Consider the following 26,758-nt stretch of genomic DNA (forward strand, 5'->3'; position numbering starts at 1 on the left):
GCGGAAGTCATTCTTTGCTTACGTCTCCGGTATGAGCTGGCAGTGACGCGGGGGGGGGGGGGGGGGGGGGAGTTACAGCGTGATAGAACGCGAACCAATGAAATCGATTTCCACAATGCGTAGGATCTGCCGGTTTCTACTGCGGAGCTGTTAAGCATTTCGTTATGCCGTGTGGCGACGCAGGAAAACTATCATCATCATCACGAACCGGCACGCGCTCTCTTCGTCCTCTTCTTCATCTTCGTCCTCTACTTCGTCTTCTGGTTCACTCGAGTGACGTGCAGAGAAAGGAGGAGGGCAACGCCATCATCTCCGCCGCTTCCTCATTATTCGCGCCACGTAACTGCCCAATTTTGTTTCCAGGTGGTACTCATTCAGAGGAGCCATTAACCACTTAGCAGTGTAACCTTCCACATTAAAGACTATGAAGGCGGCGAGAAGACTTTGCTTGTCAGCATATTATGTCAAAATTTATCGAAATTCCAACAAGGTATCAAGAAAAATACTGCCGCCAAGCCAGCGCGAACATGGAGGCCTTTTTGATATAGTAAAGGTAGGCAGTACCCACAATATTTGTCTCCATTGATGGTGAAAACATGTTCTCAGCTTGTATTCCAACCAATTAATCTCCTTGATTTTAACCACCGTATTCAAGAACCAAGTTTTTACTTGACTGGCGCTTAACGCCTTTTGAAGAACCAGTCTTGCACTTAAGTGCCGATTTCAAGCCAGTTATATCTAAACAAGCCCAGGTAATGCTGCATAGTGCTCTCACACAGCAGAATACAAATTACACTGTAACACCCGTGTCAAGCGGCCAAGTCAAGTGTACTTACGGGAGCACACTTCGGTTACAGTGAGCTTTACCACATCTAAACGACGCAAGCGGAGTGTCACTTGCGCTTTCTGTAAAGGCATTTTGCTGAGTCTCGGCTGCATGCGTCTCGCTTGGTATTGACATGCAATGGTTCGTATAAAAGACATCTGCGTTTTTGGGCGAGAAAAAAAAGCTTTTGTTTTTATCTTTAATTCAACGTACAACAATCATATTTCTGAATTTCCTGTACTTTTCTATCTACATCCTCCTAAAACGAGCTCGCAGACTCTTGCCATTTCTTCTTTGCTACAAGTGCGCTCTGTTTTCACGTTTGGCACCGCGTACCCTAAAGTGTCACTCAGGGTTCTGAAGCGTACTTCTCCTAAGTGCGCATAACTTGCCCACTTGACACGGGTTTTACTTAGAGGGACACTAAAGGCAAAATACAACTCGGCGTGGACTTTTGAAATACCATTCCAGAAACCTCGTAGTGATTGTTTGGTGCCAAGGAAATGCTTAGTTTCAAAGAAAATCACGTTTTTGTGGTCCACATACTGCTAACTCGGTTCAAACCGCCCGCCTCTCAAGGAGTCGTGACGTAAGCACTGCCCCAAGGTCGCCTTTAGCGGGCGCTACGCCAGCACCTTCCGTTATCTGGCAACACTGCGCCTCCACCTTGAACTTGGTTACAGCGCAACGCTAGAAAAGGACAGAAAGAAGGAAACAAACACGGCACTGGCTCTCAACTGATATTTTATTGTCGCCCCATCCTTAACACAACCACCGTCATTTTTAAACATGCGAACCAATTGTCAAGAGAAATCGCTGAGACCTACAGTATAACGATTAGAGACAAGATTTGTATCACTGAACCGTCAGTCGCTCTTCATGAGAAGGAATTTAGTTACCTGTGCCAGTCTTGATTATCGATAATTTTGACGATGCTGCCTTGATGTTTCTTTGTATCTTGCGCATGACACGGGGTATGCACTGGCTACATATGCATCTTTCACAATATTCTAATAAAATGTCAGTTGAGAGTCAGCGCCGTGTTGTTCGTTTCCTTCTTTTTGTCCTTGTCTAGCGTTGCGCTGTAACCAAGTTCAAGATGAATCCCGACCAACTGGTCCAACTTGCCGTATTGCGCCTCCACCGGAAACGCACGCAATAATACTTCTTGTTATGCTTGTTTTGCTGGCCGCTGCTACTGGCATTGTGATGCTATGTTTTCCGCGGAAGCACTTGATACTCGGACACTGCTGTGTCGAGTCGCAAAGATGCATGCGATCCGGCCGTCAGCATGCGGGAATACGGCCACCCTAGGCGCGGGCGTGTGTTTGTGCTGGCGCCGTTCGGTGAGCCTCTGTTTACGCCGTGTCGCCAAAATGCGACACGATCAACCCGTTGAATCTATGTGCGCAGCCTTCACTGGTGCGATACACGTCGGACCAACGATCATCCCCTCCGAGGAGTCGTGCGAAAGGCGCCTGACCACTCATTTGGCTTTGAGGCGCGGAGAGGGACGGTTCACGAAAACAGCCACGAGAATGATATGTAGCCCTTACTATTAATGCAATTTTGCTTTTTTAAAACCTTGGAACTATTTCTGTATTCTTCTGGGCATGCAGCATCCTCACAAGACCGACGAAACATCGCTGCGGGGAAGCACTGCTTTGAAGGGTGGGTGACACGACTTGCTTACGTTATTGTTGATCTCGTTTAATCCCCTGCACGAAAATGAAGTGAGCACAGGAGTAGATTTTGTTGTTGTTCATCCTGCATTCGTAGAAGTGCGGCACTTTGACACTTAGAGCGTAGCAGTTCCCTCCGTGGCGCCCATTGGAAAGTCGTTGATTTCGTTGCTGCAGCAGACATTACATGGACGCGGCATTTTCTCTAAAGTGCAGTTAGAGCGAGTTTCGCGAGCCAGCAAAGTCCGCGCAGAAATATGCGATAATGAAAGTACCCTTGAGATGCGACTACGCATGCGAAAACTACCGCTGAGACGCGACCGCGTGACCGGAGCGCAGCCCGGCGATAACAGAACTTTTGAACCACCCGCGCCGTTCGCCATGGTAACGCCAAGTTCTTTTTTCCATGAATAAAAGATAAACTCACAAACTGCATTTTATTACGTCTTATAATGCACGGAAGGTTATTTGTTATTATGAGTAGTTTGAGTACTGTTAATTAATTGTACTGGGCACTCTTGACGTCATCGGGCTCATTCCAAAATGTCCCACTGGTGGCGCAAATTGTGTCCTACATCTACCTTAAAGGGGTCATGAAGCACCCCTTGGGCTGATTGAAAAAACACATCCTGCGGAAAGCTGACACGGCTATGAACTGCTCTGCCAAATATTACAGTCGTGCGCGCCGCGTAATGGCCACAAGCGGAGCGCGAAGTTGCCGTTTCCCCAGGCACCCTCTTTTCAAACAGAAGCCGGTTCTCACTCTCGTCGGTGGGCAGGGCGTCTGTCCGCTGTACGTCGCAAGAGACATAGCAGGCTTATTGGCCGATAGCCGACGTAAATCGAGAGCGGCGTTCGGATCAGATGCGCTTCTTGCCGCGGGGTGCCGCCACTTGCCGGCGCCGCACTCCTCAGTACACGGTAGCCGCACTCGCGCAAGCGAATCACAGCGGGAGAGCGATCGCGTTTCATGACGCGCGCTGGCGTAACTTCTTTCCCCCATGCCATCCCTCCCTGTCTAGCTTCCAGTGCGCTCGTCGGCACGAGAAAAGAGAGAAAGCGCTGGGAGCGTGCGCCAAACCCCCGTAACTCCGCTGATTCTTGACGGATTCGAGAAATTTTTGCGGCAATCGATTCGGGAGGCAGTACACTCCGATACTGAGGCCATTAGATTATTACTTGGAAAAGTGGTTCATGACCCCTTTAACTTCTCGATTAGCAGCTGTTGTATAATATTGAAGTTTTATACGTCCTTAAGCATTGACCTTTCGCTCTGACATAAATTGTCATTTGCCTTTAGTGTTCCTTTAAGACCAAGGCAAAAACGATTACATTGGCTGTTCAGGAAGAAGAAAATGCCTTATTGGTGCAATGGCAGCGTATGAGTGATTGTATTTAGATAAAAGATAGGCGGCTTAAGAGCACATATGTTCTATACTATGGGAAATGGGTAACTCCTCCCTTGAGAACGAAAATTCACGATCATATCATAGAGCACAGTAACCAGCGGTATAGGTCGGCACGAGATAGAAGACGTCACAGCGACAAACATTGCTTACGCTGTATGTCTTATTCTTAGTAACGAGTCTCCATGATCTCCGTGGCTGAAGGTGTGCAACGCTTATTCGGCATTCGTACGTCCCGCATGTACGTCCCGCACTGGTCGTTGCAGTCACCTTGTGCGTTTCGTGTCGGCGGCGCTGTTTAGCGGAAGGACGCCGCAAACCTCATCGAGGCGCCTACACCGTACTCCAGAAAGTGCGCCTGATAGTGTGGAATTACCTCGACGAGCAGCGGGAAAAACACGGAGAAGCAGCTTTCTTTCGAGGATGGCACACACGTTTCTTTAAATTATGGAAGGGCGAGCTGGAGTTTCCAGTAGTTCCGTACTAACACGCCTCCTTCTATATATTGTACGTGCGTATAAGTCTTCAATACTTGAACAACTTGTTCAAGTTTTTTTTTCGTTTTTTTTTTTAAATTTGTGTGCTCCTTGTTATAGATAGATAAATCAGTGTCTTAGTATTCATCTGTGAAACGTATACACTGTCTTTTGCTTGTTTTCTTTGTTTATGTAAACGTTACGTGTACAGTAAAGCTTCGCCTTTCGTCAATAAACTTCCTTGTGTTTCAAAGTCGTTTCACAGCTTTTAGCTTCGTGCAAGTTATCAGGCGTTGTATTTTCGTTGATCGGTTCTACCGAACAAAAGTCGTACTGTACGTATGGCGGATGCACATAAGGTCACCTGCAACAGCTCTCTTATAGTAGTTGTAAACACATGAAGTATAGCTAGCTCGCCAGTTAATTCTTGCACCGAGTAACGTGCAACGTGTTGGTCAATGTCCAGCCTCTTCCCTGAATTCTTGTTTTTCCTTATCGAATTTCTACGATTGGGAAGAGACGCAACTTTTCTAGATGTTTTGATGCTCTACACAGGAGGTAGTATCTTCAACTGTTACCAGACGTTGGCTACAGAGAGATTCTAATATCTCTGTCCTTCTATGCACCCGAAGGGCGTTCGTAAATAAAGCAACTTAAAGGTAGCTCTTCGAATGCTTAGGCGAAGCTTGGCAGCTTTTAGAGCGGCGTAGGATAGCAATATAGTTCGCCAGAAGGTCTCGAATATCTCAGAGACGTTCGACGAATAAGAAGGCTTTAAGTTTCTTGTTTTCCGAAAATTCGGCGTGCGGAGCAGTCCAGCTTGCTGAAGAGCACATCGTGCAACGTACTTACCTCTGTACGGGGAAGAAACATGGAGGCTTACGAAGAGTGTTCAACTTAGAATGAGGACGACGCAGCTAGCCATGGAAAGAACAATAGGTGTAACCTCAAGGGACAAGAAGGGGCCGCTGCCAGTCGCACATGTGAACGACCCTTAAGAATGAGTGGAAAAACAGCGCTAAAAAGGCGGGACAAGAAAGGACACAGACCACGGTGCAGTGTACTTTCTTTTGTCGCCTTTTTAGCGCTGCTCTTCCACTCTTAATCATGAATCGACCAGCCCAAATGCGTACCTTACTGCAGGTGCCTTAACAAGTTTGCGGGGATAACGTGTCCGCAGCAAGCACATGGGTCGTGTTAATTGGCGAAACACGGAAGAGGCCTTTGCCCTACAGTGGGCGTGCTCAGGCTGCTGTTGCTGATGATCATATCATGCATATTCGATAGTACGAATGGGAAGTGGAGAACGGAATGCAAGTGTGCGAGCCAGCAAGTAAATCGTTGAGCTGTTCGCATATACGAGAGGTGGAGGACTCACAAGGTACTCGCTCTTGAACTCGTGTTCCAGGTAGGCTAGCCGCCGCAACTCGCCACTCAGCTCGAACGCTGTCAGGATGGGATCCTTGCTGGACAGAGCGATGAGCGAGGGCGAGGCCAGAGCGCGGTACGAGTCGATGCGTGAGCGCGAGTGTCGCAACGAGTCCTCCAAGCGGGCGCGCACGCAGTCGCCGCAGCTGCAACGCACGCCGTGTGGCGCGGGGAAGCTGTAGCCGCGGTCCAGCAGGATCTTGAGGATCTCATAGTTGTCCCGGTGAGCGGCCAGGATCAGCGGCGTCATGTCCGGCGTGAAGGCAGCCGTCTCGTGGTCGATGGCCTCCCAGCTCTGCGCACGACATGTGTTGACGTTATGGTACGAGTAATAAAAAGGAAGAACACAACTCGGAGACGTTTTGCAAGCACGCTTAATACCGAACCTGCTATCTGACCACTGAGAAAAAGCTAGGTTATATACTTCGGGATTGCGACATATCTAACTGTCCCTAAAGCTATGCAGGACGAGAAGGAGACGCATGGAGCGTAGTGTACGGACTGCTTGCTTGTCGTTTTAGTCCTAGTTCTATTGTTTGCACCAATACGATATGCACCAGAATAGCGATATGCACCGTAAGCGATACGCACCAGAATAGCAGTTAACACATATGCGCTACTGAGCTGCCACACAAAACGACGAACAAGAACGAAATCAATGCTTTGTAAATGAACAGTACCTTAGGTATCCGTATGTTATTTCTTTCAGTGTCAACATGTGACCAGCGCAGTCACTTTTCACACCATGCAGGTATGGAGCGACCTTATTCAGTTGATATAGCTTATTTCAATGGCACTGAGTCACATTTAGCTGAGCCTGTGGTCACGAATGTTGAAAGGTCACTAAAGGGTAACCGCGTGGTTGCTGGGAAAGCAGAATCCTGTTAATCGCTATTTAATGGCATAGACTACTAATACTTTTGGTCCTAGCGAGGAATGATGAAACCAAGCGCTTAAAATAGTTTCGCAGAACCGAACAACCTCCGTTCTCCCTCGTAACAACACCTTCTTACCCCTAACCCCAACGTGGCTTATGCAATACGCTGTGCAAAGCGCGAGGAAACCTGAACGTAGCTTTTTGGCCGTTGCACAAACTTATAAAGAAAACCGTTCCGTTGTCCGGAGTGTGGCGCAGAAAGCAAGTGCAGCAACATTTATTTAGGTTACGTCAGGTGGAACTCTGAGTAATGAGTGCAGCACACAAGGCTGTCGCTGACGTCATGCTCAGCTACGCTCCGCATTTTTCAGTACCACAAAAACTGTGCTGCCTGCCCTCAGATGACGTAATGCAAGCCGGCTTACAGTGGACTGGGGTTCAGCCTGCATTGCGAGACCAATTACACAAGCGTTCGTACGCATGCGCGAGCCCGGGGTGCTATCATCAGACTATAGAAATATACTGCTTCGCGTGTCAGCGAGAATAATACAGGGGTTCGTGAAGAGCCCGATGGAATGTGCTGGCCTACATAAATTTCGTGAATAGCTCGCCGGGAGCCTTATTAAACGAAGTTCTGCTTATTAAAATGAGGCAGAAGGTTGAGAAAGATTAAAGAAAAAAAAAGTAGGCAGAGGGGCATTCGCGCGGAATGTGGAGAGGTCATCAGCAAAGGCATAATTAGAAAGCACTGCGCACCCTTTACCCTTCAGCCATCGCAGCACCCCGCGAACAACGTCCGCTCAGCAAATTCCGTTCTCTTTATTTTGTTCCCTGGGAAGCGCTCAGCAAGACTTATTCAGGCAGCGTGTGCCTTGCACATATCGACGCCATTGCAGTTCAATTATATTATTCTCCGTACAAGCGAACTTATGGATCTCGCCTCGCCGTGGGGCAAAAAGAAAAACTTCGCTCAGCGCTTCGCTTTGTCTCGCGGAAAAAAAGTCGATCCCACTGTCGTGCTGGGCGCTAAAGCGTGGGCAACAAAAGCAGCTGCTGAAGACAGTCGTTGTCGAGTCGGCACTGCACTTGCTTTGTAGTAAGCTTAATGGGCTCCATTGTTGTCGAACGGGTCGACGATCTTGCAGGCGGGCGCCGAGAGTTTTAGTGCAAGGACACGAAAGAGCGGGAAGTTATCGCCCTTTGGGGATGCCGTCGCCGTTTGCAGAACAGTGCAACAATGCTTGGTCCCGCATGTTTATTCGTTCAGAGTTGGAACAACGCGCGCAAACTGTTTGACATTGTCCGAGCCGCCTTCATCGCCCTGAAGATGCGTCCATACTGAAACGATCCGCATGCCACTCCCATACTTTCATATCCTTTCCATATAAACTTTTTAGACAGTGTACGGATTCCATATGTAGCTTCATATATTCCCATGACAATGGTATTGGTTATCTGCGGAATTACGCCGCAGAAGAAGAAACGTTGTGTAATGTTCAATTAACGCAGCATCTGTATGTCATTCCAGCCAGCCAGGAGCGTAGCCAGAAATTTTTTTCCGGGGAGGGGGAGGGGAGGGGAAAAGTTTACCAAACGTAAGTTCGTGCGTGTGCCTGTATGGGTGCGCTGCATAAATAAACACGCAAAATTGAAAAAAAATTCGGGGGGTTTGAACCCTCCGCCCCTTCCCCGCCTGGCTAAGGCAAGGATTCCAGCGCATGATTCCCTCATTAAATGCGCTCCGCGATTCGCTTACACCTTGACAATCGCCGTCGATAGCTTCTGATCCATTCTTTAGCGCGTAAGTATTCCGATGGCCAATGTAATGCTCAATACGCTCCTGATTATGATCAATACACTGAACGGCAACAGCCCAGAGGATAAGCAAACAGGATTTCTGTATCTATAGCGTATTGCTGAGTGCATCTGCTGTGTTGCAGTATACTGTATACAGGGCTGCCTAGCGATGATGACCGCATGCGCACTTTTGAGGAACATGCGATCGTGTCACTGCAAGAATACTTATGAAAAAGGATGAAACATTGAGCGCCGTGAAGAGAGGAGCAGGTCCGGCGACGTTGGCTCATGCATGTGCCCGCGGAAATTCCGAGGAAAGTTTCATAATTGCAGTACGCACGTGGAAAGTTCTCCACTTAGGGCAACCTCGTTACTCATTCACTCGCGGTGGGACGTCGTGGAGGGCATATGCTTTGCAGTGCTGCTCTCATGCTAATGAAGGCTTCAAGAAGCGCCTTTTCTTTTGTTTATTAAAATGTAAATGCGATGAACTGATGTGAAAACTTTCTAGGCGTGCTAAAATTTCCGCGCTACTCATTCACGCTGCTTCACTTCTCTCCTCCATATTGTATGTACCGGACTGTAGATGACACGAGAAAAGAAAAATTGGGGTGCGGTATAATAAATACATCAGAATAACGTCATTGAAAAAAAGGAAGAAAAATTCAAGTTCGTTGAAAACTTTGGTATACCAGAATATGCAGCTTTGACGTGTCATATCTCTGTCTAATACTCCGCCTCAGACCCCTCACTTATCTTTATTAGAAAAAGTAATAAGAAAGAACGTTAGTATGATGTTGCGGAATTTTACGGTACCATCAGATAAGCTTGTTTAAGGACGACGTGGGCAGGAGGGGGGGGGGGTGGAAAGGCTGACGACGCCTGCCCTCGTTGCGCTCATATTCATCAGAATCAGTTTGCGATGATTAAAAATATCACACGACGTTGACATGCAAAAGGAGTTTCCGGTGTCGAAGACTGCAATGACACCGGCATTTCATCCTTTGAGCAGGAAATGGCGCTTACTTCTAAAATTGTGCCCGACAATAGTTGTTAAAGGGGCACTAAAGGCAAATATTAAGTCGACGTTGATTGTTGAAATAGTGGTCCAGAAGCCTCGTAGTGCTACTTTTTATGCCAAGGAAGTGCTTATTTTGAAATAAAATCATGTTTTAGTGGTCCGCATCGCGTTAGCGCACTTCAAATCACCCGCCTCATAACGGTTTTTCGCACGTCACTGTTGCCGTGCCCAACGTTGCCCGCCTTTACTGCGCGGCGGCGTGCACTGGCTGGCGTGCACCATTCGGGCATCCTGGCAACATCACATGCATGCGGTATTTTGTCGAACTTTCTGTCAGAGCGACTTTCACGAGCGTGCGAAACACACGCGGAAGTACGCGATACCGAAACTACCACTGAGACGCGACCGCGTGAACGAGGTAGGGCGCCGGGCGAAGCGCGGTTTGGCGAAAACGGAACTACGGAACTTGTGAACCACGCGCGCCGTTCCCCATGGCAACGCCAAAGAGGTTCTTTTTTCCATGGATCAAACAGAAACGAACAAGCAGCATTTTATTACCTCTCTTGATGCACGGAAGGTTCTTTTTTTATTGCAGCTAGTTTGATTACTAGTGATTAATTGTATTCAGACTCTCTCACGTCATCGGGATCACTTGTAAAATGTCTCACTCGTGGCGCTCATCGTGTGATACATTTAGCTTAGTTTCTCGGTAAGTAGGGCACTGCTGTTGATAATATTGCCGTTTTAGACGTTGTCATATATTGAGCTTTCTCTCTGACATAAATTGTTATTTGCCTTTAGTGTCCCTTTAAGGGTTCTCTCTCTACGCAGTTAGAATTCAGCAGCTGATTCCTAACGAGTCCAGATCACACGGCTCTTACGCAAGTTGTGCATTCTTATGGCTTCACCGTTCACTTCTCACTATTCATTATAAAGTTTCGTCATCCACCTGCACCTTCGTGCATCACGAGTACGAAGCTGCAGCGGCCACGAAAAGGCGTTCCTTTAAAGCCGTCGGCTCCCTCAGCACTTCCTTTAGGCGGGCTTTTCAACACAACGAGCTTGCGGTGCCACTGCGGTAAAGCTTTCTTAAGGAGCCCGAATTTAAAACTGGTTATTTTGCGCACCCGTGCCCTGCAGCTGTCACCTCCATTCACTGAAGCGCGGCGGGCGAGCACGGGAGGTTATCCTGCATGGCTTCAAGTGTGAGCTGCGGTGCATTTTGTGGGAAATCTGACGGTTGGAGACGCCAACGTGGCAAGCGCTTCTAGCAGGAAGGGGCTTATATTGGCGAGGAAGTTGCCTGCGAGTAAATGGCGCTCTTTTTGTTTTCACTATTCTCCACCTGGCTGAACTTCCACGACTTATTGAGAGAGTTTGTACAAGCAGCGAGGACGCGCGCCATTGTTACTCGTGATTCTCGCCGCTCGATATTTTGCAACGTAATTGTCCAAAGTTTAAGCGAAGTCCTCTGCACTTCGCAGAAGTACGCAAAGTGCGTTCGAGCAAAGCCGCTCTTTTAACGCTCCCCCCTAGCTGACAGTAATTATGGACTTCGCACGAGCTTCATAATCTAGCCTTCGCCCTAAAATGTACCCTCCCCATGGTTCCTATCGCGGACTGTAATCAATTCGAATTGTTAGTCAGCTCCGCGCAATCACTAGTCAGAATGTGTTCAGACTTTGCTAAGCCTCAATTAGTGAGTACAGACTTACCACCTAGTAGCGCAATTCAGGTTCCGATAAATGTTGAAATCCAGAAGTCGCATTTAAGAATTAATCTGTTAGGTTGCGTTGCCCCTGAATACACCTTTATCTTCGGGCAGGCATTCTCCTTGTCTACTAGTCTTGTAGCACGTTGTAAAAACAGGCGGTGCATATCAGAAAAGGCTTTTCTTTATCGCGGTTTCTTTCAAGTTATGACAAAACAGTGATTAGTTGAAGACAGCGCACTGGCAGGCTGTGGTGATCGTACGGCCTTCTCAGCTCGTATTTTCTACAAAGTTGCTATCTTCGCCGCACACGGCAGATCACGTGACCTGCAACCCACGATACGCTCATGTGAAGTCGCCTCTAAGAAAGTAAGGCGATGATGACGGTAATTCTGTGAACTCGCCTCGAAAGTTTCGTAAAAAGGTTGGCCGACGTATAGTCCACGATCCGCGTTCACAGCCCACGCATTAGAGAGGAAAGGTAAATCTAGTAATGTTCTTTTCGAAAGCCCTTGCATCATCGTGGTGCTTTACGAGTCGCTGAGAGCGCTGACCTAATATTGTAGGCAGTGACGTCGCAATGCAGTGCTCCATTTCCACAGGCAATAACGCTCACATCCTATCACGCACAGCACGCATTTTATATGCTTGCAAATGTGCATGTCGTAACTCTTGCCTTGATATGAGACACAACAACAACAACAAAAAAATGAACATCGCATGAAGACACTGAAAGTGATATGGAATCGGGCAAGCTATTTAAGCCGCAAGACTGGGCCTGGTTAGGTACCGAAGTATAACAGATATCATGTGGTTATTAAAACCTGAATTTTTTTTTATGCAGCGTCAAGGCTTGAATGTCACATGTTATAGTTTTTATTTAAATGGCAAAAGTGTGTGAACACAGTGAAAGAGGGTGAGCCAGCCTTTTCACACTAACCGATTTTGTACACCACAGAGGCGTAAGTGCATAGTGTCCTCCGTCGGAGCTTCCCATTATTTTTTCCTACAGCATGACATGTATGGTCAGGAAAAGAAAAGTGTTTAACCTCGTTACCATGTGCTCTAAGTTAACCCACACGCTGTCGTGCATTGCAGGTCACTCATTATACTCCTACCCTCTGTCGTCTCCCGTTAGAAAAACGAAAAAAAAAAAACACATTCAGAGCCTTTGCACTACTGTGAACAGAAAGCCAGCGAAGCCAGTGACTGCGGCTGCACGTTCTGCGGCAGCGGCTTGACGTAATTTTTGCGCCCATTCGCACTTCTGTGAGCGTTGGCCCTCCTTCATTTCCCGCCCTTGTTCCTCCGAGCGGACGACACGCGTCCGTCCCATAGCGAGATCAAAGGGCAACTGCTGATAACAGCGTTAGCGCGATCTCTACGTCACGAGACAAAGGAACACAACGATTGGTGGGAAGTGCCACTACCGAGTATCGCGACACTTTCACAAGTGTCGCGATACTCGGTGGTGGCACTTCCTACCAGAGGCATCGGCGGTGGTAAGGGGGCGAGGAGGCGAGGCGCGAAAGACGAAGGGTGCGGAAAATTGTTGTTTTAGGCATACTTCGTCCACAGACACTATCCGCCAGAACCTAGATATACGCAGCTTCGCCGCTAAGAAATAAAGAAAGGAAGAAAGGAAGAAAGAAAGAAATAAAGAAAGAGAAAGCTGAAGCTATGTCCAAGAGGAACTCCACATTTGTAATGCACTCTCGCGCGAGTTTTGATTACTGCAATTAGTTGTTAGCAGCGTAGCAACCTGCAGGAGGCTACTTACTGTAATTTATAGGTGTGGCGCACTCTATCAATTTACTACAGGTGTCTAATAGAAAACCACTGTTTCATCACCTCTCCAAGTAGTCAGTCGGGCGCTTCTGTTTTGAGCAACCGAGAACTCGTCCACACAAGTTAGCGGGGTGCACGCGTACGTATTCTATTGCGCTAGAACTTCGCACTAGCAACTCTCCAGGCGTGGAGCAAGAGTTTCACTCTCCGCTTGAGATAAAGTGCCGACGACGACGGAGAGCCGCGGGGATTAGATTAAACGGAGAACCCCGCGAAAAAAGCTTTTAACGCGAGCAGCGCCGATGCTGCGCAAGTTCGGTCCACGAGAGTCTCTTAAGCGTTCAGTTTTACGGGGATCAAGGCGACGCCAGCTGCAAATGATAGAGCAGTAAGAACTTGTTGCCGGGTTTGAGCGAAAGTGCGATCGATGCGACTTAAGGGGGCGCTTTTAACTGCCGATCACGCGCTGGCTCTTTTTCTTTACGGCCTCGCCTCGCTTCGCTGCTCGGCAGGGATACGTAAAGAAGGGCCCCTTGGACGGCGAGTGACAGGTTGCTATTTCAATGGGCTCTTAAAAGTGCCTTAAAAGTGCTTAGTGAAGTTTGTTACCCCTAGCGAAGAGGGCGACACGTGCTTCTTTGAGCGCCATTAGGCCACTTCTCGAAGCTGCTTTGAAGCTTCTGAAGTGGTAGTGCACCGGATTGTGACGTCGCGGAAGAGTGCCCATCACTTGCTGCGCGCATTTTCAATGGCGGAGAGTTAAAGAAGAATATCGCGAAGGGCGTTGAGCGACGTTAACGTTAAAATTCAACTTGAATACGAGGTCCAGAGATGAACGAAGATAGGCATTTAGCGCGCATAGACATTTATTCTCAGCGTTTGAAGACACCTGGTCTGTCGTAGAGCAATTAGCGATTGCTGTCTTGTGTGTTTGGTTTATGGAAGCTGCCGTTGCGCTAGGTTTATAATCTCACCAACAGCCCGAGACAATAAAAAAGATTAAAGCCACTTCCACGCTCTGAAATTTGGGTGAACAGCGGAGCTCGCAAGCAAGCGTTACGACCTGGCAAACGCAGATTGAGTTCTTTCTTCCTCTTCTTCTTTCTTCTTCCTTTCATTTTTTTTTCTTTATCTTTTCTATATCTTCTTCTTTCTTTATTTATACATTGTCCTCTCTCCTGCTTTCCCTCCTCCTAACCCTCACATCACATCTCCTCACCCTCTGACTTCTCTTTCCCACCCCTTGCTATGCTATACTGTACATGGCTATGCTGTGGTTTACCCTCTCACCTCCTCCTCACCTTCAATTACCTTTCCCACCTACTTGCTGTACTGTGCTATGCATGCCTATGCTATGCTAAAAGCTGCTTGGCACATACCCGCTTTTCTGTGGCGCATACCCACCTAGCTTACCGTTTACGACACCGGCCTTACTCAGAGCTTTAACAGCTCCGACGTTAAAAAGAAACAAATTGTTTCAGCTGTTGCTCCTGGCAACACTGATCACTAAAGTGTTAAAGAAACGAGCTCGGGATTTCTGCATATATCTTCCGCACGCGGCGTTTTCCGAAATGTCCGGTGTGCACGGGCAGCCGACTCACGTTAGGTTGTCCGGGCTTGCGGGTTGCCTCCTCTCGTTCGAGAAGCAGTTCTACGGCCTCGACGTACTCCTCGCTGATGGCGTGCAGCAGCGCGTCGCGGGTGTCCACGTTGTGCAGCAGCAGCAGTTCGATCATCTCCAGGTTCTCGTTGTCGATGGCCATGAGCAGCGCCGATCGGCCCAGAGGGTCGGTGCAGTTGCAGTTCAGGGTGCTCAGGCCGGCCTCGGCGCTCTGCAGATACCTGCGTCACGTGGACAGGTGCGTGTAGTGTTGCAGACCTCAGTGAAGCACCAACGAAAGAGAAAGAGAGCAGAGGGGTGAAGGGAAAGGCAGAGAGGTCAATCAGAGGAAAAAAAACGCCAGGCCTGCGCTGAAACCGCAGCACAGTCACAGCGAAAGCTGGAAGAGCGGCGTTTCAAGAGCCCGTTGTAAGCTCTCTGGGGCTACAATACAAGTACACTAGAAAGGTACCCACTACGCCATAAATCAAATTTTCGTGAAGTTGGGAAGCGCCTACTAAGCCATTATTCGTCATTCTGCGGAGAAGCGAGGCACCAGCTACACGTCTGTAAGGGATTATGTGCACTTTTGTTGACGCGACGACTGATGACGATGAAGAATTACGGCTCAGCCCTTTGTAATGGGTTGGAAGCTTTAAACGGCCCACCAGTTATGTAATTTGCACTGGGTGACGCCCGGTCGCTATCTCCCTCTGCCGTCATGCTGTATAACATACGCTGACGTGGGAGAGAGACGGGGGAGGGGTGCGAAGAACTTTACTGAGACCCCGAGGAAATGGATCATGCGCTTATGGGCTTCCTTGGCAACCAATACAAGTGCACTTGCGAGGAACCCACTACGCTATAAATCATTGTAATTTTTGAGAAGTAGGGCAGCAGGCACTGTGCCATTTTTCGTCATTCTACGGAGAGCCGTGCTATCTGCTAAACGCATGCAAGGCACTATGCGCACTTTGTTCATGCTGTGCCTGATGACGACGAAGAATTATGGCAGAGACCTTTGTAATGGGTTGGAAGCAATCAACAACCTACTCGTTGCGCAATTCGCATTGTGTGACGCCTGGTTATAGAATTCGCGTTGTGCGACGCTTGATGCTTATTTTACTCTTCTACCACGCTATATTGCATATGCTAATGTGGTTCGTTCCCGACACGAAGCCTGTATAGGACCTTTTTGCAAAGCAGTTTCAACCACCGGCATGGCTCAGAGGTTGAATACCGGGCTCACACGCAGAGCACCCAGGTTCGAACCTCGTTCCATCCTGGACTTTTTTCTTATTTCGTTTTTTTCTTATTTCGAGCGATACTGGTTACGGACACCGGCGGCGGCGGCGGCGGCGGCGGCGGCGGACAACTACGGCGCCAAAAACGGCCGGTGAAATGATCTCATAACAGCTTTCGCTGTAAAAGTCCGGTTGGTACCCTACACTAGTAGGATAGCATACCGTAACAGCATCAGAATTGGTCTGTGACACTGGCTGTCACCGTGCATTGTCATTTGCCTATCGCAACAAACATCAGTTTAGGCTGCAGCAGGTCTGTTATTACAGCGAAAGCTGTTATGAGATCATTTCACCGGCCGTTTTTGGCGCCGTAGTTGTCCGCCGCCGCCGCCGCCGCCGGTGTCCGTAACCAGTATCGCTCGAAATAAGAAAAAAAAACGAAATAAGAAAGAAGTCCAGGATGGAATGAGGTTCGAACCTGGGTCCTCTGCGTGTGAGCCCAGTATTCAACCTCTGAGCCATGCCGGTGGTTGAAACTGCTTTGCAAAAAGGTCCTATACAGGCTTCGTGTCGGGAACGAACCACATTAGCATATGCAATATAGCGTGGTAGAAGAGTAAAATAAGCATCAACGCGAATTCTATAACCAGGCGTCACACAATGCGAATTGCGCAACGAGTAGGTTGTTGATTGCTTCCAACCCATTACAAAGGTCTCTGCCATAATTCTTCGTCGTCATCAGGCACAGCATGAACAAAGTGCGCATAGTGCCTTGCATGCGTTTAGCAGATAGCACGGCTCTCCGTAGAATGACGAAAAATGGCACAGTGCCTGCTGCCCTACTTCTCAAAAATTACAATGATTTATAGCGTAGTGGGTTCCTCGCAAGTGCACTTGTATTGGTTGCCAAGGAAGCCCATAAGCGCATGATCCATTTCTCGGGGTCTCAGTAAAGTTCTTCGCACCCCTCCCCCGTCTCTCTCCCACGTCAGCGTATGTTATACAGCATGACGGCAGAGGGAAATAGCGACCGGGCGTCACCCAGTGCAAATTACATAAACTGGTGGGCCGTTTAAAGCTTCCACCCATTACAAAGGGCTGAGCCGTAATTCTTCATCGTCATCAGTCGTCGCGTCAACAAAAGTGCACATAATCCCTTACAGACGTGTAGCTGGTGCCTCGCTTCTCCGCAGAATGACAAATAATGGCTTAGTAGGCGCTTCCCAACTTCACGAAAATTTGATTATGGCGTAGTGGTACCTTTCTAGTGTACTTGTATTGTAGCCCCAAGAGAGCTTACAACGGGCTCTTGAAACGCCGCTCTTCCAGCTTTCGCTGTGACTGTGCTGCGGTTTCAGCGCAGGCCTGGCGTTTTTCTTAAAAGCTGGAAGAGTGTCCTTATCAGTTGCAGCTGCTATGACTTATTATGTCGACGTTTCAGAATGATTTTTGGTGGTCTTTGATCAAAGCGAGCTATGGCTGTTGCGAGCGTCTCTGTGCATTATAGCGATGACAGTCGCACAGAATGTGATGAAGGGTTTCTTCGCGACCACAGTCATCGCATAAGGAGTTGTCGGCAGTTCCGGCACAAAATGTAAAGGCGGTCGTAAATGTCACTCTAAGCCACATCCGATAAAGCTGAGTGGTCTCACTTCCGCAGTGTCCACTTGGCATGCGAAAGCGGAACGAATATTCCATGTGGTGTCTCCTTCGACATAAAGTCGTTTTGAGTGCAGCTTATATACGTTGGCTGTCTGCGGGGGAGCATGGGGTTGCAGGTCTAGATCTGTTCGTTCCGCTTGTTCGTTCTCCTGGAGAAGAACAAGCGTGCTGATTGGCTGAAGCGGGAGATGCCACTCAAGGCCGGGGGGTGTCGCCATTTCTTTTTTTTTGCTTGATCTTTTCTTTTTTGGTGACGTCATATCGCGTCATAACGAGTAGGGTGATCGGAGATCTCTGTTCTGCGCCGTTCGTTCTGCACCCATTCTGGCGGCGCACGCGATTAGCCGAAGCCGGAAAAAACCACGTCTCTGAGGGGCGTAGCCATTTTTCTTTTTGCTTGATCTTTTATTTTTTGGTGACGTCATACCGCGTCATAACGAGCATGTCGTCTGCTACAAACGAACGGATCGCGAGGCCGTTCGCACGCGTTCTCTCGAGCGAACAAACGGCTTCGCACGGCATGATGTGGCGGTTGCGGCTACCGCAACAGCTGATTTTCAGAAAATGGCGCTTGCGACGTGTGCTTCTCTTGCGGTTGGAGGTGCGAGATGCGTTTGAAGTCATGAGCGAGTGCGGCGTCGCTTTCGGTTCTCGAAACGAACAGTGCGAACGAAATGAACGGGCCTGCCACTGGGCTGTGGTCTTACGCGCAGGGACTTCTTAGTTCAAAAGCGCTACCAGCTCTTGCCACGTGTCGTCCCGGTCCTCACTCGCGAACGACGGCCCCAGCGGGCGCGACGGCGTTTGCTATTGTGGGTGCTCTTTTATAAAAGCCATCAGAAGCTCCCTTTGACGATCCGACACCCGGGAGCCAAGCCAGACATTCCCGTGGGACGACATTTTGAAAAACTGCGCCAACCGCTACTTTTCTTCTGTTTTCTTTCGCGTGCGCGACTTAACATAGCAAGCACGTTAGAAAAACTAACACCAATAAATATCAGCACTCAAAGCTATTGCTGTTTCAGAAACTGCTTGAGCTTGAAAAGAAAAACAATATCTTTTTTCGTATAACAACTGTATTTACTAGAAGGCGAGAAACACTTCGTTTTGAAATATTCGGTCCCTTTGCCGAGGACAAACGATGCGCGTCTACTTCCGGAAAGCTCGCCGCTCACCGCTTGACGATTGGCTGTCCTTTGGCTCTGGGCGGAAGAGAGCTGCGGACCCGCCCACTTTTGTGACGTAACACCGCCAGAACGAACGCGGAACGAACAGAGATCTCCGATCCCCCCCCCAGTTTTCAGTAGTAAGCTTTGCTGCGTTACAGCAGCGCTATGCAGTAAAACGTGCACAATGTATGGCATTTCAGTTGTGCAGTGAAGCATACCAAAATCAATAGGACGCGACAAGTCACGAGGCCTACTACGTGTTTCTTATTTATACACAGCCGCATGCGCTGTATTCGCTAACAGTCCGAGCACAGAGACGTTTAAGAAGTGTGCTAGCAAGCCTTCAGAGGTTTCGTACGTGGGCATGGGGGCTTAAGCTTCTGTTATTTTTTTTACATATTGAACGCGCCAGATTTCTAAGGCCTTATGGAAGCATCCCGCACCAGTCGCCGTGACGTCATAGATTTTGACGGAGTCTACTAGAGCCCACGTAGTACTTCGTCGATGAAAAATTAGTACATTGTATTCTGAGGGAGCCAGAGACTTGACTCATCAAGTTTCAGGAAATTTCGTTGAACCAATGCGGCCAAAATACCAAAACAAAAATACACTGAAATCCGTGACGCTACCAGTTGGAGATTTCACGGGAAATCTACTCTTGACATTGATTTTCTCATGTATTAGTAAACCTATGGCGGTGGAATTAACGACAATGGAGTTTTCGGAGAATACTTTATCAGTATGAACTAATTTATTGTTTCACTTTAGTGTTTCTTTAATGATTTACCATACTGAATTGATTTAGTTTACAACTTTAGTGTGCTCATTACGCTCTCTCTCGTCCTACCTTCGAGCTGTAGCCAGGTCTCCTCTCTCCACCGCCAGGAGGAACTTCTTCTCCTCCAGAGTGAGCTGGCCCTCGGGCTTCGGCTCCGTGCCGCCGGCAGGAAGGCCAGTAGGTCCTGGTGCCGAACCGGGAAGCCTCTGTCCAGGCGGTTCGTCGTCGGCCGCGTCGCCGAAGAAGCGGCCCGCCATCCCATCCGAGCCCAGCGGCGAGGCACAGTTGCCGCCCCGCGCGCAGCAGGGCCCGCCGCCCTCGCCGGCCTCCAAGTCCATGGCGCCGGCCTGGGTTCAGCGGTGCCGCCTACTGATGCGGCGGCACTGCCGTAAACCTACGTTTCAAGATGTAGAACATTTCTCTATAGACCGCATCTCATATTCACAGAAATCTGAGTTCTTTACTGAGGTGTTTCTGTAGTGGCACTTGCACCTCGGCTTCCGTGTGTCCGGGTGTACTCATTGGGTTAACATCGTGTTTCATCTGCCACAGTGGTCTAGTGGTTATGGTGCTCGACTGCTCACCCGAAGGTCGCGGGATCGAGTCGCGGCTGCGGAGGCCACATTTCGATGGAGGCGGAATGCTTGAGGACAGTGTACTTAGATTTAGGTGCACGTTAAATAACACCAGATGGTTTAAACTTTCGGAGCCCTCCACTATTCGCCGTTCCTCAAAATCATACACCGCGTTTTAGGGACGTTAAACCCGGACACTAATAATCATTAACTTTGCATTTCATCGTGCTGCCTAAGCGAATCTCAGAGGCCGCGCAGAAAGAAGCGCGTGGTTGGGATCTGTTCCGCCAGATGCCGCAACGATCCCAGTTGCTCAAAACAGAAGCGTCTGATCTTTCATTGAACTCAGTTAGTTTTAAATAATTATCCTTACACATCATTGGCCCTTATTTGAAGTAAACATATGCTCCGATATCATGTGTATACAATATAACTCTTAACTTGAACCAGAAACATCGATTTCTATTTATTAGAAGACCATTTTTGAACATTCGTAAACCGGAAGTAAGCGCTCGACCGGAAGTGAAACAACAGTGTCACTCGTTGCTCGTGCCACTAAAAAATCTCTCACAACAAGAGTGTTCGTAAGAGCTACTTGCAGTGAATACTGATGCTGGTGGCCTTGCCATCAGCGAAGGAGACTTCCAATGGCAAAGTGCCTTCATAATAAAGGAATAATATTTGTGAATCCGGCTCCTAAATCTGCAGCGCGTGTCGAAGGCGACCGTTCCACCGTTCATTGTTAGACTTCACACATGAAGCAAATTTGCATGTGCACTTTTGATACCGCGAATAATTATGCCTAAGGGCAGGCTTTCGAAATAAATAAATAAAGAAAAAAAAACATGTCTTGCGGGAGCTGCATGAACTGGCAGAAAGAACAGTAGAAACAGCAGCGATAATTATCACCTGCTACTTATTCTATGTTTACCGCCGTTATTCGCTCATGCTGACTCCTTTTTGGCGGCTCAGCGCGGATTGCGCCGACACCTGGCGACTGCAGTCGGCATTAAGTTGGCTTGCTCCAAGCGGGTGTACGAGAGAGTAACATAGACCGAAATACCAAGTTTGTTATATATTCATTGTTTGAATATACAACAGACGGTGGTGTATATTCAATGTTTGAATATACACCGGACCACCTGTGTAAAGTGAGCCTTAGTAAATAAAGATTTAAGGAAATATGAATGCAAGAGGTGTTGGTAATGAGGTCAGCGAAAGAGGGTAACAATATAGTGCCGGGCCCGTATTAACAAAAACGTATTACTGTAAGCATTTTCGTAAGAGAATATTTCAGGTAATCACAATGCGGGACATATCATTAGTGGAGTGGGCTGACCAATGTGAAAGCGCTCTTACGAATGAGAAGTTTTGTTTGTCTAAGTTTACTTTTATATGCTCGTCTTAATACAAAAGTTAAGAAAATGTACAACTATTCCGGTGCACTGGTTCTTCGATTTGTGGGACTTCTGAATGTGTTAAGCATGGACTTACGTATTATTATCGGCGCTCGAAAGAGCGCAAGCTCTGTACGACCAGTTGATCACACTTACATAGTGGTGTACGGTAGCCTGTGCACACGCAAGCCAAGTATTGTATGGTTCACGCTGACAACTAACCCACATCTCACGTCTCTTCTGCTGCAAATGGCACAGAAGCTGCGCAGGGGGCTCAAACGAGCACTTGGAAAGTGAACTTCCTGCACAGTATAGGCATTGCACTTTACTAGTAAAAATGCATTGAACTTAAACTAGTCCTTGCCTGCCTTGACGATAACATCGCTGTTTGGCCGGAACCCACGAGGACTGCATAATTAATTAGGCGCCTTGATTTAGGTTAATACTTATTCTACTTTCTTTGATCTCAGATGAACGGCACATTTAGTCGTAAAACTAGGGATCGCCGCAAACTTAGAATGAAAAATTAGAGGCGCCGATAAAGCGGTCTTCCGCATGCTAGGGGGACAAGTTAATTAAAAGAAAGATAATACAATTTCATTGCTTGCCACATTCGTCCCATTCGTACCCTTGTAAGAAAAATCAAGAAAGTGCCTACAAACGCAAAAATTTCTCGTCCGCGAACTCGACAGACCATATAGGAGGGCCGCGATTATGCTCTCAACAGCATAGGCCAAAGAAAACGCGATTGGTGTTGATGACAGCGTCAACAAGCGTTCGTAATATAATGCCTATGCTTTATTCAAGACGCACCAGTCTATTTTTGCCGCCCGAGCTTATTTAAAAAATTTTTTTTTTGCTTTCTACGCCAATGGTATTTGATGTTGCTGGAAACGGCACGATATCCTTCACCGAATCAGGCTCTTTGGAATCGTCGTCGCCATTCGACAGTGATTCGAGTGACGTGATTTTTCCCGAACGACGCTCCGGAAATACGGGCGTTCTGGCTTTCGTCGCGCATCCAGGAGGAGAATTTTTCTTTTTTATTTCTCGCCTCTAGACACTGCTTTCTTTTTTTTTTTTCCTTTTCAAAGCGCAACGCAAGCCCGGCCGAGCGGAACGCCCGTCACGTACATCTTCTCAACGCTCAAACGAAACGTGACGTGAGGAAAGGATAAGGCCACTGCCAAGTACGCCGCCCAAGGAAACCAAGGCCAGTCACGTATGTTCGCGTCCCGGAATATATGCCTTGGACACTCCTTTGCATACTGCCTGACCGATCGGTATCCTGTGATCACATCTCGTGCTCATCAAGGCGTCAGTGTCTGCTAGTGCGGCGTAGACAAGTGCACGAGGGGGGGGGGGGGGGGCTCCCCCCCTAATGCCATGTCATTCCACTGCGTTCTGATAGTAAGGGTCTCAGTGGGAGGGGGTCGAGAAGAGGAGGAAGGCGCTGCACGGAACTCTCCCCCCCCCTCCCCTTCTCCGAATGAAGAATCCTGCGCACGTCTGTGCAGTGGAGGCCATATTTGAGCATCAGGTGAAGGTTCACACGCAGATTGTGTCGGCGTTAAAGAACAAGTTTTCGAGAACTGCGAACACTGATGTCAAAATTAGTGAACCTTGATCAAATACTGATTGGCATAAACAAGCTGCAGGGAGCGGTACCGGTAACTACTCGTCAGAAATAGCGTTTGACTCCCTCAAGGAATTTCCTTAGGTTAGTCAGGGTAAAAAAGTACGAAGAAAGGAAGTGAACGCAGCTTCAATGACACCAATAAGTGTGTTTGTTCCTTCCTCTATTGTTCCAATTCGTATTTTGCACATTCGTTCTTTGACTAGCGATGTATTTGAACATTTGTCAGTTGAGAAGGAGCTGCCAGTTCCACTTCTTCATGCCAGTAAAAAGCAAGCATTTCGTCAGCACTTTTTCTAAAGAGAGTACATACCGCACGCAGTGACGTCATATCTGAAAGGCGTGCGTTTGTGAAGGCTTTCTTAACGTGGAGGGTGCCTGGTTTTCAACAAGACGGGGCCGGAAATGATGAAAACTGCACGCTTCTGTTCGACAGACATGCTCTGCACTAACGGAAACTTCTTGCTCCGTTGCAGAAACATTGTAAATCAAATAAAAAGCGTACGACGAACTGGGCTCGCAACATCCGCATTCGTTGTCATGCACGTGAGTGATGGTCAAATTACGCGCGTTTTTAAACGCTCAACGTAAATATTATCCACCGTTAACCCCGCCTTAAGGAATTCAATGGGATGGCCTGGGGATGGAAATAATGAAATGCAATAAAGAATCCCTTTTTTTGGTACTCATTTTCTTTTTTTTTTCGCTTTAGAGTATAAAACAGCGTCTACGTTGCATACACGTTTAATGGGATCTGTGAGCGGCCACCAGGCCGCTCATTTGCCGTTCACAGATACCGTAAGCCGGCGGCTTTCCGCCCCGCTACTTAATTAAGAAGTTTGAGGGGATAACGTGGCCGTAGCAAGCACAGGAGCATGTTAATTGGCGAAACATGGCAGAGGCATTCCCAGGATTTGGGGACATTTGTGCGTGGCGCCATCTTTTGTTGGCAGCAACGGCGTCCTCCCATAACTGAATGAGAAATGGGAGAAAAAAAATCTTATCTCTTGAAAAAAGCTAGCTATCAAAAACGACTCGGGGTTCTATACAGTAGAGACCTACTGGAACGTTTTGGTAAAAATTGCAAGTATTGCACTACAAAGCGTGTGGCTTCCCAGGACAATTGAACACCGCCCATCGGAAACACATGGGGCCCCATTGTAAAATTTTAAACACTCCGGGAAGCCACGCGGTTTGTAGTGCGACACTGTAATTTTAACGGAATGTTCAAATAAGTCTCTACTGTATAGAACCGGGAGTCGTTTTTGACAACTGACTTTTTTCGTCAGATAGATTTTTTTCGCCTATTTCCCATTCAGTTACGGCAGGCCACCGCAGTCACCGACGAGAGATGGCGGCACGTGCATGTATCCCCAAATCCTGGTCATGCCTTAGTCTTGCAGTGGGCGTAGTCAGGCTGATGACGATGAAGGTGACGGTTATGGTGGTGGTGAGTGGCCTGTAGTGAAAACCTTTAGTGAACGTCTCATATGAAAAAAAAAAAAAAAACATGCAAACAGCTGTGTGTCAGACACATCCACAGAAGAGAGAGAGAGAGATAGAGAGAGAGAGAGGGTCCTTGTACGCCCTAACTCACCTTCTGTGAAGCCTAGTTTGATAATCGGCAGGCATTTCGACGATCAAACAAGGTTATCATCGAGTGTGAACACAAGTTACATATACGTCAAGACTGTGTCCTTCAAAAGACGAAGAACGGGCAAGGCCACTTCGCGAGCTCGCACAGCATGTTCACTAGTAGAGAATGTGCAGCACTTACCACAAAATATGCCCCGAAAGCTTGCCGAGCAGTCTAATAGAGAAGATGATTTCTTAGACGTAGCGCCGAAGCAAGCAGGGTTCTTATTGTCTCCCTTCTCTGTACTCAATATGGCTTGCGTGCGGAGCCGTTCACGCAGCTATTGACTGCCCGTAGGGCTGGATGTGTTTATAAAATAAACACACCCCGGTTGGTAAGAAATTGCGCGTACTGCGCATACGCTGTTTCGCATAGGCAGTAAACACCCAATCAAAGTGTTTCCGTCGACCGCAAATCCCAGGAAGTGCGTCTGGGAACAAACGAGCTTAGGCTCACGGACAGTTGTCGCCCACGCTGTCTGTTTCGTGGCACGTAAGGAGCTATACGCGACGAACCTATAACAGCATGAGAAAAGAAAGGCTCACAGGCAAGGCTTAAAAACGGCGGCCGTGGCTTTCGACGGGCGTCGTACATACGGTTCGCCCCCTTTGCCAAGTCACGCAGAGGCGATTGTGGAAACTCCCACGGAGCGCCCTAAGAAAGCCGAGACGCGGAAAAATAAACGAAACAACACGGCGTTGCGGATCGCGCACGCTGAGAATGTGGTTTACCAGCGGCGAGAGAGAAAAGACAAAACAAGGAGACGAGAAGTATAATAAAAAGAATAACGCCGGGCCGTCTCTGTTATTCTGCGAATGGGCTATACGGGCCGGAACCCCAAGGGCTCAACCTTTGCCCACAGCAGGTCAGTTTTAGGGGAGGGCCAAGAATAACAGGAGCTCGCAGGAGCGTGGCGGAAGGGATCAGACTCTACGGAAAACAAGCTTCGCCAAACGCCGACGAAAACAAAGCAAAAACAAACAAAACACATACGCACAGTCTTACGGCGGATAGTCGTGCAAGAATCGGGGGTGTTTAGGCCTTCGGCCGCGAGGCTTTAGCGTTACGACGGGTTCTCCGCAGAGGAAATGTAGTCGTTAGTGTGCAGACTAAACGGGGCGTTAAAAAAGGCGCGAAGAAAGAGGAGACAGAGCGTGGGGAGAGATAGTGCGCAGGTTTCTTACTACGGAAACGTAACGGCACAGTTACTAGGGCGGGAGGATATAAGCGTACGACTCATTTTCACATATCTGTGGATAAGCGTAGGTCTTGCGTACTGACAGGGGTACTGAATAAAGGGGTGCTGACACCAATATTAGAAGCTGAGTTTTACTCCGCCATAGAAATTTCCTGCATACAGAGACGGCTTTGAGCAAGTGTGAAGCTCGGGAAATGCTTATAAGACATTTTTTTTACACTTAAAGTCAATTTTACCATGACGCAACTACTGACATCGAGGATGACGTCAAGCTGCAGTATCAATTCTGATGACTTCACGCACGGGTATGGCTAGCTGTGATGACGTCGGGCACGAACACATGCAAATGGCCGCCCGTGCGTCACCGACGGAGCCACAGAGCGGAGCGGCCGTGGAAATGTAACGATAACTTGCGCGAGCGAGAACGTGATGAGAAGCTCCTAATTTGTCGTGACGTCAGGGTGCAGTATGAACCGGAACTATCTTTTAAAAACGTGTCGTAATTAATTTTCAGGGCGCGCTCACGCTTACCAGTACATCTTCTGGGCCCTTGAGGACTTGGCCTTTCATTTGAAGCAAAACAACAACAACAACAACAACAACAACAACAACAACAACACAACAACAACAACAACAACAACAACAACAACTATTTTTCATATAAGTGTCCGTAAAAACTATACGAGGTTTTTTTTTAAATATCTACATGAAAGACATTAGTAGGTATAAGGTACGTTAGAGCCGGCTATTTCATCATCATGATATTCATGTTGTAAAAACACACAAAAACAAGAAAGACAATAAAGTATAAAACAGTAAAAAAAAGCAATCAGAAGTATTACGTACACATA

The 26,758-nt window shown here is 48.0% G+C and overlaps 1 protein-coding gene across 1 annotated transcript in view; it reads right to left on the minus strand.

Annotated features, from left to right (window-relative positions):
- Nucleotides 1-19,833, minus strand: part of LOC119383283 (transient receptor potential-gamma protein) — a 35,949-nt gene extending 16,116 nt beyond the window's left edge. The window contains exons 1-3 of the mRNA XM_037651351.2: nucleotides 19,535-19,833; nucleotides 14,614-14,854; nucleotides 5,769-6,113 (exon numbers count right to left, since the gene is read on the minus strand). Coding sequence (XP_037507279.1) covers nucleotides 5,769-6,113; nucleotides 14,614-14,854; nucleotides 19,535-19,803 — 855 coding nt within the window. The 5' untranslated portion in view covers nucleotides 19,804-19,833. The remainder of the gene's footprint in view (nucleotides 1-5,768; nucleotides 6,114-14,613; nucleotides 14,855-19,534) is intronic.
- Nucleotides 19,834-26,758: the final 6,925 nt, after the last annotated feature.

This window comes from Rhipicephalus sanguineus, chromosome 2 (assembly GCF_013339695.2).
Source record: "Rhipicephalus sanguineus isolate Rsan-2018 chromosome 2, BIME_Rsan_1.4, whole genome shotgun sequence".
Classification (NCBI taxonomy): Eukaryota; Metazoa; Arthropoda; class Arachnida; order Ixodida; family Ixodidae; genus Rhipicephalus; species Rhipicephalus sanguineus.